This window comes from Dendrobates tinctorius, unplaced genomic scaffold, assembly GCF_039654945.1.
Source record: "Dendrobates tinctorius isolate UK_male_01 unplaced genomic scaffold, ASM3965494v1 ptg000160l, whole genome shotgun sequence".
Taxonomy (NCBI): domain Eukaryota; kingdom Metazoa; phylum Chordata; class Amphibia; order Anura; family Dendrobatidae; genus Dendrobates; species Dendrobates tinctorius.
The window spans coordinates 28691507-28704913 of NW_027361827.1; the positions used below are offsets into that span (position 1 = coordinate 28691507).

The window sequence follows — 13407 nt, forward strand, 5'->3', positions numbered from 1 at the left end:
TTCTCTCCTCCACAGTTATTCGCTACTCACCCAACCGCCTCCAAGACTTCTCCCGAATAGCCCCTATCATCTGGAATTCTTTGCCCCAACATTTCCGACTATCAACCACATTTGGATCCTTCAGACGGAACTTGAAAACCCACCTCTTCATGAAAGCCTGCAATGACCCCGCTACCTCCTCACCACTACCAGAGATATCACCTCAACCAACACTGGAACTGATGCAACCCACCAACCTACTGTCTCCTTCCCCACCATCCTGTAGCATGTAAGCCAGAAAGGGCTGGGTCCTCTCCCCTCTGTATCAGTCTGTCAGTCTGTCATTGTTAGTTTGTTTACTAGTGTAAGCGATAGCTGTAATTTGTATGCTATATAAATAAATAATAATTGTATGGGCCACAAAATGAAGATACTATTACTATGCAGCGAACATAGGAATAATTAGTCTAGTGCACTGGTTCCAACCTTATATAGTTTGTGTGCTGGAAAAGCAGTAAGTCAACTATGTCTCTGTGTTACAATTCACAGGGACAAGTTATAGATGCAAGAAGAGGTCATAGCCATCTGGATAGACATTGGAAAATTAAAGGGAAAATGAATGACTACGATCATTGAGAAGTTCAATGGTGGAAACCTGCACAGTACACACAAGCATGGTCTGTAGAGCTCTGGTGTAAAAATGATATCATCTTGTGGTCACTATATGGTGTAATATCAGGCCTTGCATAGTGGTTGTGATTAATGATCACTTTAGTATATGCTAGTGACATGGTTCTATGTAGCAGTATTATTGGATACATAGGTCTCACATAGGTCTCGTAGTAGATCTTTATTTCCTAAAGGCAGGGTAATATAAGGAATAGCGACCCCAATCTGGGGAATGAAGCTGTAACAGTATGGACCTGTGTGCATTGAAATTCCAGGGCTGAATTTTAGTTCCATGACATCTTGAAATTTAGCTATGAAACTTTATTAAACTTTTTTCAATTATAAAGATTGTACAAAAACATCATAATACCGATATAAAACTATTTCTACATGTCTTATACATAACTAAGCAATCAAAATGTTGTACAATCCGATAGTCTTCAGTCCTGTAGGAAAATAAAAAACAAAATTAGTGATGTTTCTTCATAAAAAACATGAAGATCATAAAGAAGAGGAGACACAGAATAGGTGGCACTAGGAAGAGGTACTGTAATGAGGCACATTGTAATCATAGAGGTACTAAACAGTAGTCCCTTTAGAAATATATATCTACTAAAGAATCGCACATTTAGCACAACAGTTCAATAAATTAATCCCAAAAGCAGCAGGCAAACATTGGTTAGCAATGTAAGCGCTGACCTTGCCACATTAGCCTTCAGTTGTATGCCACTGTTGAAATAAACATGATGAACTACAATTGTGAGTTCTATGCCCTCTATTTGATACATAGGGTAGACTGGTGAGGGATATTGTTGTTTTTTATTTTTGTTTTATTACCGGAGACAAGGAATTCAATGGAATGGGCGTTAGGTGTTACGTGCTATTTTTAGGCTGAGGTGCTAATATTCATGGCCCCTTACCAGCCTGAGAATATCAGCCCTCAGCTGTCTGCTATAGCAAGGCTGGTTGTCAAAACTGGGGGTGTGTGACCCCATGCCGTTTATTTAAATAATTTAAAAAAAATCAAAGGGGGACCCCTCTATTCTTCATAAACAGCCTTGCTGAAGCTGACAGCTGAGAGTTGCATCACCCAGCTGTGAGTTTTGCCTGACTGATTATCAAAAGTGCAGGGGAACCCACGTCGTTTTTTACTTTAATTATTTATTTACAGCGCAGGTGCCGACTGATGACTACTCCCATCAACCGCTCCTGAGACTGCAGGAAGAATTGCCTGCCTTTGTGTTGCTGATGTTTTGCCAGTCAGGCCCTTCCTTTACTGGCAAATAAAAAATAAATTACAACAGCAAGCTTCAATAGCCAATATGGGATGCTGGCAGGTGGACAACCCAAGAAAACAGCACTACAACCAAAGGATGTTACACAGAGACATGAGGTTGAATATTAGAATGATTGTTTAATACATTTAATGAAAAAAGAAATAAGGGGATTTCTGGAAGCATCATCTAAGAATATGAAAAAAATGATAAGACCAAAAAACATTTATATTGAGTACATACCATTTGAATACAAATATATCTAGACAAAAAACTGCAACACCAACATACTCAAATACTATCTAAATGAAATGTCTGAATAGCATACAAAGACGTGAAATTTGGTGACAGAGCTCAGAATATAAAAAATGACTTAGATTTTAATTTAACTAGATCTTCTAGACCTTAATAAGGCTAGTGTACTTACTTTGAAAACCCATCAGAATTGCTTTATAATCCTACAGTTATGGTCAAAAGTGTTGGAACCCTTGAAATTGTTCCAGAAAATAAAGTATTCCCCCCAGAGAATTATTGCAATGACACATGTTTTGCTATACACGTTTATTTCCTTTGTGAGGAAAAAAAGACAAAATTGGATATAATTTCTCACGAAACCCCAAAAATGGGCAGGACAAAATTGTTGGAACCCTCAGCTTAATATTTGGTTGCACACCTTTTGCAATAAATAACTGCAATCAATCCTTTTCTATAGCCATCAAAAAGCTTCTTACACTTCTCAACTGGAATTTTGGACCACTTTTCTTTTGCCAACTGCTCCAGGTCTCTCATAATTGAAGGGTGACTTCTCGCAACAGAAATTTTAAGATCTCTCCACAGGTGTTCCATGGGCTTTAGATCCGGACTCATTGCAGGCTGTGGAGACACAGGGGATGGTGGGCGCTCAGATCCGCTAGCTGAAACCGCATGGGCCAGGGATCATCCCGTCGCATGCCCGCTCTCCTTTTAACATGGGCAAAACGCTACTCAGACAACAAAGGGTGAGCGTAAAACAGTGTGGCAATACTTTATTGAACCAAAAAACATGCAGATAAAATCTCACCCTTCCTCTGACTTGCCGGGATAATGACGGCTGTTATTTCAGAACTTCCAGGGTCAACTACCCCACCTGTAGCATACACACAGAGAAGAGGTAATGACAAGCGTATGAAGAAGACAGTCCGGTCAGGTACAAGGGCCATTTTACCGGAGGGTCACAACCTGGCTTCATGTTCCAGGGTCAATTACCCCACCTGTGGCATGCACACAGATAGGAGGTAATGACAAGCTTAGGAAGATAACAGTCCATTGAGGAACAAGGCCATTTGACCCGAGGGTCAAAACCTTGCTTCTCCAAACATCTCCATGGAGCCAGGTGCCCAGCGGGACCCTATCCTTGATTTCTCCAAAGGTATCCATTGTTTAGCAATGGTCAATGAAGCAGATTTGTATTCTTCCAACCGAGGCTGAAGTCTCCTACGCTGGAATTCTGTAGAAAAATAAATCTGTGCCCCTCGTGATGAAGCCATGATGTCTTGGCTGCTGTGCTGTCTCTGGTCCTTTGGATGTCTTGGCTGAATCTCTGACTGTCTATTAGTTGCTCTATACAGAGGCATGTAACCTATTTTTATACTTAACAAGTGTCCTTCATTCAGTATTGACATAAAGGGTAAGAAGGGAGATTAAATAATCAAGTAATGCTACTTGATCTCGTCTATTTGCATAGTTTTTCCTCTTCTGTTTTTGAAGTCACCAAACTATCTGGCCTACACAATGCATAATTAGCATATCAGTAAGCATCACTAGTCATCAAGGATAAGAGCACAATATGTTAGATGAAATGTCAGTATTATAGACTTACATGAGCAAAAGTCTGTTTTCTTAACCAACACAAATTCAAAAATCAACATTCAGATAACAGTCTATTCTTCATGGTTTGCTAAAAATAGTCATCTGGTTAATTAAGATACAGTGCTGTGTCTCCACACTGGCCACTCCAGAACCTTCCAGTGCTTTGTTTCTATCTATTTCTGGGTGCTTCTTGAAGTATGTTTGGAGTCATTGTCCTGCTGGGAGACCCATTTCCTGGGACGCAAACCCAGCTTTCTAACACTGGGAGTTACATTGCGACTCCAAATCCTTTGGAATCTTCAGATTTCATGATGCCTTACACACAGTCAAGGCACCCAGTGCCTGAGGCAGCAAACAACCCAAAAACATCTTTGAACCTCCACCATATTTGACTGTAGTAAAACATGAGAATAATGTACTTTGCCAAAAAGCTGTATATTGGTCTCATCTGTCCAAAAGATGCTTTCCCAGAAGGATTTTGGCTTACTTACATACATTTTGGCAAACTGGATTCTAGCTTTTTAATGACTCTGCGTTAGCAGCGGGGTTTTCTTGGGTCTCCTGCCATAGCGTTTCACTTAATTCAAATGTCAACAGATAATACGTGCTGACAGTGATGCACCCTGAACCTGCAGGACAGCTTGAATTTCTTTGGAACTTGATTGGGGCTGCTTATCCACCATCTGGATAATCTGGCATTGCAACCTTTCATCAATTTTTTTCTACCGTTCACATTCAGGAAGATTAGCTACAGTGCTATGGGTTGTAAACTTCTTGATTATGTTGCGGACTGTGGACAAAGAAACATTAAGATCTCTGGAGATGGACTTGTAACCTTCAGATTGTTGATATTTTTCAACAATTTTGGTCCTCAAGTCCTCAGACAATTCTCTTCTCCTCTTTCTGTTCCCTATGCTTTGTTTGACACACACAGACACACAATGCAAGGATTGAATCGACTTTTCTGCTATTTATCTGGTTTCAGGTGTGATTTTCATATTGCCTAAACCTGTTACTTGCTACAGGTGAGTTTGAATGAACATGTTATACTTGAAACAAAGTAGTTTACCCACAATTTTGGAAAGGTGGCAACAATTTTGTCTGGCCCATTTTTGGGATTTTGTGTGAAATTATGCCCAATTTGCCTCTTTGTTTTTCATGTTACAATGCACACAAAGGAAATATACATGGGTATAACAAAACAGGTGTAATTCTAATAATTTTGGGGGAAAAATACTTCATTTTCTGCAACAATTTCAAGGGTGCGAACACTTTTGGCTATGACTGCATAGGGATCTTCATGTTGGGATCTGTGGAACATTATACTGTGAGCTGTGTGGGGCTAAATACTGTATAGAGGGCTGTGGTGGGACATTACACTGGGGGCAGGGGAGACATCATACTGTAAAAGGGGCTGTGGACACATCATACTCTAAATGGGGCAGTGTTGACCATACTGTAATTGCAATAATTTTCTGGGAGAAATACTTCATTTTCTAGAACAATTTCAAGGGTGCCAGCAATTTTGGCCATGACTGTATTTGTAAATTTCTAAATATGTGTCCCGAAAGAGCATTAAAGAGCTCATGAGTCTAAGTGTATTCATAGGCAAAACCCAATTTCTGCCCACCTAGCATGACTGACAGTTCCTCACAGTGTCCCTCCACACTGCTGCTTAGATCTTACACTAATCGTTACAAGCTGCAGCTGTCTGACAGGCTGGAGAAAATAGACTGAATACACTTGGATTCATGAGCTCTCTCACTTTTCAAGAACAATATAGCAATCTGCAAGTTATTCTGAGATGGATTTTCAAAAGTAAGAATAACAATCTCATAAGGTTTATTCATCTATTCAATATTCCACTTTATTATATGAATCCAGGTTATTATCTAATTATAAAGTTGCAAAGACTGATGAATGCCAGTGATGTAAATGATCACTTTTTGGCTTTAAATTGCGGTTATATTGTTATTACCACTACATTGGCTCAAAAGGATTGCTTAGCAATTGGTTAATGCACATAACTAAATGAAATATGTCACCTTGTACATTTGGCATGCTGGGAATCCACTACATTTAAGGGGTTTTCCTGCAAAGTACATTTTAAATAATATATCTTGGAAAAAAAAAACAAGTTCCACAATTAGATGTGCTAAAAAATGTTCCTGTGCCGAGATAATCTTATAAATTTACCCCTGATGTGTACTGTGGAATGGCTGTGTCTGACCGTACAGGAACATGGTCTGAACATACTGTACCACATCTGCTGGGTAGAGGATGAAGAAAAAGAGAGTATACAGACAGGACAGCATGGGATCATAGCTGATTCTTTCTGAGAGGCAAAACACTTTCCTGTCTGTTTAAAAAAATGTTTTACCTCACAGAAAATATCAGCTGTGACCCGTGCTGTCCTGTCTGTATACTCTTTTATATCCTCCCCTGCCCAGGAGCTGTGGTAAGTACACAGTACATAGCAGGGGGAAATTTTACCAATTTATAAGATTATCTCAGCACAGGAACATGTTTTTGTAACATTTCCAATTGTGTAACTTAATTTTATTTCAAGATCTATTGATTAAAATATATTTTGTTCATGGGAAAACCCTTTAAGTTCTTAAAATTACAGGTAACTTTTGATGACACATGGCCACCTTTCTATCACTTCTGGAAGGTATATTTGGCGAAAATTAAAATGTTATCTTAATTTACTATTAGAAGCAGAACAACTAGTTTCTACTTAGCGAAGCACTACCATGAAGTTTGCTTTTTCACTTAATTTGTTTATGCAGTGTAGTGTCATTGTGTTAATATACTTACCAGTGTCATTCTGCTCCTCTTCTCAGTGACATCACCTCTCTTCGATCACTCCAGGTCACACTGTGCTCTGCATTACCCAAAGTTACTTTTAAAATGTAGGCACATGGAGCCTCAGAACAAGAATACATAGGCATACACTGCAAAAGACACAAGCGTGACCCAGAAAGTTGGAAGAGTGGGGATGTCACACACAAGAGGACTGCAACGGCACTGGATCCCAGAGAAAACGGGACACTGACACTACACAACATACACAGATTTAGTGAAAAAACTAATGGGATTGCTTCATTAGTGTATAAAAATGTGCAATGCCATTACAGCAAAAATTATTGTCATGACCCATTTTTGGATTTGTGGTAGTTCTGGCACGACTAAGTTAAAACTTTTTTCCTTTCAGGCCATAGGAGGTTAATGTCAGTTTTTCCCCGCTGGCAACCTGGTGTTACTGCAATGCTGCTGGGTCAGCTTATGTAGGTGGTGACCACTCCCACATCCTTTAAAAGGTCACCTGATGCATCAGCTGACTGTTGGTCATACAGGTCCTTTCTGGAGACCAGCCTAGCAGAAGCAGCTCTCTGGTGCCTGCCATGTTTGGTGTTAACCCCTTCATCCCCAATGGTGGTTTGCATGTTCATGACCGGGCCAATTTTTACAATTCTGACCACTGTCCCTTTATGAGGTAATAACTCTGAAACGCTTCCATGGATCCCGGTGATTCTGACATTGTACTTCATGTTAGGGGTAAAATTTCATTCATATAACTTATGTTTATTTGTGAAAAAAACGGAAATTTGGTGAAAATTTCGCTATTTTCCAACTTTGAATTTTTATGCCCTTAAATCACAGAGATACGGCACACAAAAAACTTAATAAGTAACATTTTTACATGTTTACTTTACATCAGCACAATTTTGGAACCAAAATTTTATTTTGTTAGGAAGCTATAAGGGTTAAAAGTTGACCAGCGATTTCTCATTTTTACAACACCATTTTATTTTTACGGACCACATCACATTTGAAGTCACTTTGAGGGGTCTATATGATAGAAAATACCCAAAAGTGACACCATTCTAAAAACTGCACCCCTCAAGGTGCTCAAAACCACATTCAAGAAGTTTATTAACCCTTCAGGTGCTTCACAGGAATTTTTTTGAATATTTAAAAAAATGAACAATTAACTTTTTTCACAAAAAAAATAATTCAGGTTCAATTTTTTTTATTTTGCCAAGGGTAAAAGGAGAACTTGGACTGTAAAAGTTATTGTGCAATTTTTCCTGAGTATGCTGATACCTGATATGTGGGGGGGAACCACTGTTTCGGCGCATGGCAGAGCTCAGAAGGGAAGGAGCGCCGTTTGACTTTTTCAATGCAAAATTGGCTGGAATTCTGATCGGACGCCATGTCACGTTTAGAGAGCCCCTGATGTACCTAAACAGTGGAAACCCCCCACAAGTGACCCCATTTTGGAAACTAGACCCCCCAAGGAACTTATCTAGATATGTGGTGAGAACTTTGAACCCACAAGGGCTTCACAGAAGTTTATAACGTACAGCGGTACAATTAAAAAATCATATTTTTTCCACAAAAATGATCTTTTCACCCCCAATTTTTAATTTCCCAAGGGTAACAGGACCCTAAAAGTTATTGTGCAATTTGTCCTGAGTATGCTGATACCCCATATGTGGGTGTAAATGACTGTTTGGGCGCATGGCAGAGCTCGAAAGGGAAGCAGTGCCATTTGACTTTTTTGGCTGGAATTGAGATCGGACACCATGTCACGTTTGGAAAGCCCCTGATGTACCTAAACAGTGGAATCCCCCATAAGTGACCCCATTTTGGAAACTAGACCCCCTAAGGAACTTATCTAGATGTGTGGTGAGCACTTTGAACTCCCACAGTGCTTCACAGAAGTTTATAACGCCCGGGCGTGAAAATAAAAAAATCGTATTTTTTCCACAAGCATGATCATTTAGTCCCCATTTTTTTTATTTTCCCAAGGGTACCAGGAGAAAATGGACCCCAAAAGTTGTTATCCAATTTGTCCTGAGTACACTGATACCCCATATGTGGGAGAAAACTACTGTGTGGGCACACGTCGGGGCTCGGAAGGGAAGTAGTGACGTTTTGGAATGCAGACTTTGATGGAATGGTCTGCGGGTGTCATGTTGCCTTTGAAGAGCCCCTAATGTACCTAAACAGTGGAAACCCCTCACAAATGACACCATTTTGGAAACTAGACCCCCTAAGGAACTTATCTAGGTGTGTGGTGAGCACTTTGAACTCCCCCAATGCTTCACAGAAGTTTATAACGCCCGGGCGTGAAAATAAAAAAATCGTATTTTTTCCACAAACATTATCATTTAGCCCCCAATTTTTTTATTTTCCCAAGGGTAACAGGAGAAAATGGTCCCCAAAAGTTGTTGTCCAATTTGTCCTGAGTACCCTGACACCCCATATGTGGGAGAAAACTACTGTATGGGCCCACGTCGGGGCTCGGAAGGGAAGTAGTGACGTTTTGGAATGCAGACTTTGATGGAATGGTCTGCGGGTGTCATGTTGCCTTTGGAGAGCCCCTAATGTACCTAAACAGTGGAAACTCCCCACAAGTGACCCCATTTTGGAAACTAGACCCCCACGGAACTTATCTAGATGTGTGGTGAGCACTTTGAACCCCCAAGGGCTTCACAGAAGTTTATAAAGCCCGGACGTGAAAATAAAAAAGTCATATTTTTTTCCCACAAAAATGATATTTTTGCCCCCAATTTTTTATTTTCCTAAGGGCAACAGAAGAAATAGGACCCCAAAAGTTGTTTTGCAATTTGTCCTGAGTAGGCTGACACCCCATATGTGGGGTTAAAACACTGTTTGGGCGCATGGCAGAGCTTGGAAGGGAAGGAGCACCATTTGCCTTTTTCAACGCAGAATTGGCTGGAATTGAGATCAGACGCCATGTTGCGTTTGGAGAGCACCTGATGTGCCCAAACAGTGGAAACCCCCCAATTCTAACTCCAACCCTAACCCCAACACACCCCTAACCCTAATCTCAGCCCCAACCCTAGCCCTAACCCTAGCCCTAACCCTAGCCCTAGCCCTAGCCCTAACCCTAGCCCTAATCCTAACCCTAGCCCTAGCCCTAGCGGGAAAATGGAAATAAATACATTTTTTTAATTGTATTATTTTTCCCTAACTAAGGGGGTGATAACGGGGGGTTTGATTTACTATTTATGGCGGTTTTTATTTTTGGCAGCTGTCACACGCTAGGAGACGCTTTTTATTGTTAGAATAGTTTTTGCATCACCACATATTGAGAGCTATAATTTTTCCATATTTTGACCCACTGAGTCATGTGAGGTCTCATTTTTTGCGGGACGAGTTGACGTTTTTATTGGCATCATGTTTGGGCACATGACATTTTTTGATCGCTTTTTATTCAGATTTTTGGGACGCAGAATGAACAAAAACCAGCGTTTCATGAATTTCTTTTGGGGGGGTGCGTTTACACCGTTCCACGTGCGGTAAAATTGATAAAGAAGTTTTATTCTTTAGGTCAGTATGCTTACAGCGATACCTCATTTATGTCATTTTTTTATGTTTTGGTGCTTTTATGCAAGAAAAACAATTTTATATAAAAAATAATTATTTTTGCAACGCTTTATTCTGCGAGCTATAACTTTTTTATTTTTTCACTGATAATGCTGTGTGGCGGCTCATTTTTTGCGGGGCAAGATGACGTTTTCAGCGGTACCATGGATATTTATATGCGTCTTTTTGATCGCGCGATATTGCACTTTTTGTTCGGCGGTATGATAAATCATTATTTTTTGCTTCGTTTTTTATTTTTATTTTTTAAGGCGTTCACTAAAGAGGTTAACTAATGGGACAGTTTTATAGGGCAGGTCGTTATGGACGCGGCAATACCAAATATGTGTACTTTTATTTATTTTTTTTTTTATTTCCAAAAAATGAATTTATTAGGGAATTTTTTTTTTTTTAATTTATTTAGCAATTTTTAAAAAATTATTTTTACACCTTTTTTTTTAACTTTATTAGGTTGTCCCAGGGGGGACATCACTGTCCTGTGACAGATCGCTGATCTGTCACATCACAGATCACTGTGACAGATCAGCGATCTGTCACAGGCAGTGCAGAAGGCTTCCTCATGCCTGTGCTTTGCAGGGAAAGAGCCCCCCCCTCAGGGAAGCACGGAGGGAGCCCCCTCCCTGCCGATGCTTCCCTTTAACCCCCGGTACACCGCGATCGTGTTTGATCGTGGTGTGCAAGGAGGTTAACGTGTCGGGGGTGGTCCGTGACTGACCCTGACACATAGTGCCGGGTGTCAGCTGTGATAATCAGCTGACACCTGGCCGCGATCAGTGGCGCTCACCACGTGGGCGCCGCTGATCGCACTAGACGTACTATCCCATCCATGGGCATAGGGGCCCGGGTCCCATGGACAGGATAGTACGTCTGATGTCAGAAAGGGGTTAAGAGTCTTGCTGCTGTTGATATCTGTGGTGTGGAGCTTTGCGGCAGTGCATATAAGCTAAGTGTGGTGTTTTTTCTCCTAGTCCCTTTTGGTGTTTGTCACTTTCCCCTGTGTATACTATCTGCAGTGGAAAGGCTAGTGGTCCTTGCCAGCCAGTGCATTAGCCAAGGCAGAGACAGGTGACATTAGGGATTAGGTTCCTGATGGCGGCAGGGGGAAGGATCTGCATAGGGTGTTAGGGGAGTGCAGGGACAGGCTCAGGCTGGGCTCAGGTGGTGACCATCCCTCATTCCCTATGGCTAGAGCCTTCCTTTCACCTTTCACATCACGTTGTGCGTGAGTTGCGCTGTCCGTTGACCAACCACCCGTTGGGGTTGAGTCACACCGTGACATTTATCTTCAGCAGTTTATAGACATACAGTGGCATGTAAAAGTTTTGGCACCCATGTTCAAAATTACTGTACTGTTATTGTGAACAGTTAAGCAAGTTGAAGATGAAATGATCTCTGAAATGGCTGAAGTAAAAATGACACATTCCCCTTTGTTTTTTAGGCAAAAAATAGATATATTTTCATTTTTTACATTTAAAAATTGCAAAAAGGAAAATGGGCCGATGCAAAAGTTTGGACACCCTGAATGATTAATACCTAGTACATAACAAAGTCCCCTAGATCAACATTTGCTCATAAATGAGCAGTACTTCTACATGAACATAGGCTACCACAAAAGATTATTTGCCCCAAACCCCATACTGGGTACATAAAGGCAAAAATTAGATGTGACAAATATAATTACCGTAGGTACAATTAAATATATTTTATTAATATATAGATTAAAAAAGTATCAGATGAAAATCAGGAATAGGTACAGGAAAAATGAAGGCTGGAGTAGCTCATTAAGGGTGGTTTCACATTAGCATTTCAGGGCGCAGCGACGGCCTGTGCACGGCCGCCGCTAAGCCCCGCCCCCTACCGCGCCTCCTTCGGTAGCTCCGCCTACGGGCGCATGATGCTGAATGCCTCCTGCGTCCCCTATCTTTATCACTGGGGGCGCAGACCGTGTGCAGTATTCGTTTGGCGGCGCATGCGGCCTTTTGACGGTGCGCCGACCAGCGCCAAATGCAACCTGTTGCAATTTGGTTGCTTCAAAAGGACGCTTGGGCCGCTAAACGCATACTGTGCACGGCCTGCATCTCCAGTGATAAAGATAGGGGACGCAGGACGCATGCAGCGTCAAGCGCCCGTAGGCGGAGCTACCGGAGGAGGCGTGGCAGGGCGGGGCTTAGCGGCGGCCGTGCGCAGACCGTCGCTGCGCCCTGAAACGCTAATGTGAAACCACCGTAAGTGATATAAATAGCAGCAAGGTTATATACTAAAGAATACATACAAGTGGGTTTTTATACCTGCAACAGAGCCATCTTATATAACAAATGTAACAAAATAGTATATAATAATAATATAAAGCGCTCATGCTTACAGGGAGACAATAAACCTTAAAACAAAAGGCTATCATAAAGACTTACGCACAAGGTTATTATTCTCCATAAATATTTTTTATCCTGTAGATGAGTGAGAAGTTACTAGACATCAATTAACATCCTTCTTAAACCACCAGGTGGCACTCCGAGACAGGAATATAAAGTGCTTATGCTCAAGCAGAAATAACTTGCGGGGTTTGCAAGCAAAGGCACATAATAAAACTGTGCTGGAGATCCCCTGCAGGGAGGATACGTTTATAGACACAAAGATAGACAAAACCAAAAATGAAATCACTGATATACCTTAAATTAAGCTGCTGTATGGGAGAGGACTCAACCTCCGACCCCGACACGCACGTTTCGCTCTGCTTCTTCAGGGGGTGTGGCGTGGTTTAACCCCTTCACGACCAATGACGCCACATAGGCGTCATGAAACCTGGTTCAAATCTGACCAGTGACGCCTATGTGGCGTCATGACTTCAAAGCCCCCCTGCGGGTCGGGTGACCGGGGTCACTGAAAGGTCACCCGACCCGCAGATACAGGGGGCTTTGTAATTCACCACAGGGGGCGTGGCTTCGCCCCCACGTGGCTACGATCGCTCTGATTGGCTGTTTCACTTTTAACAGCCAATCAGAGCGATAGTAATATTTCATCAATGAAAATTGATGAAATATTACAATCCAGCCATGTCCGACGCTGCTGTAGCATCGGACATGGCTGGAGACACCGATTCCACCCCCCCACCGGCGATCGCCCCCCCGCAACTGAATGACAGCGGCGATCTGCCGCCGCTGTCATCATCTGCCCCCCTCCCATTCCCTCTGCTCCCCGCCAGCCTCCGATCCCCCCCTCA

The 13407-nt window shown here is 41.7% G+C and overlaps 1 protein-coding gene across 3 annotated transcripts in view; it reads right to left on the reverse strand.

The window, feature by feature from the left end:
* Positions 1-954: 954 nt before the first annotated feature.
* The window catches only part of IGFBPL1 (insulin like growth factor binding protein like 1), a 93493-nt gene continuing 81040 nt past the window's right edge, over positions 955-13407 (reverse strand). For all 3 annotated transcript variants that reach the window (XM_073549748.1, XM_073549746.1, XM_073549749.1), the window contains one exon: positions 955-1094. In XM_073549748.1, coding sequence (XP_073405849.1) covers positions 1089-1094 — 6 coding nt within the window. In that variant the 3' untranslated portion in view covers positions 955-1088. The remainder of the gene's footprint in view (positions 1095-13407) is intronic.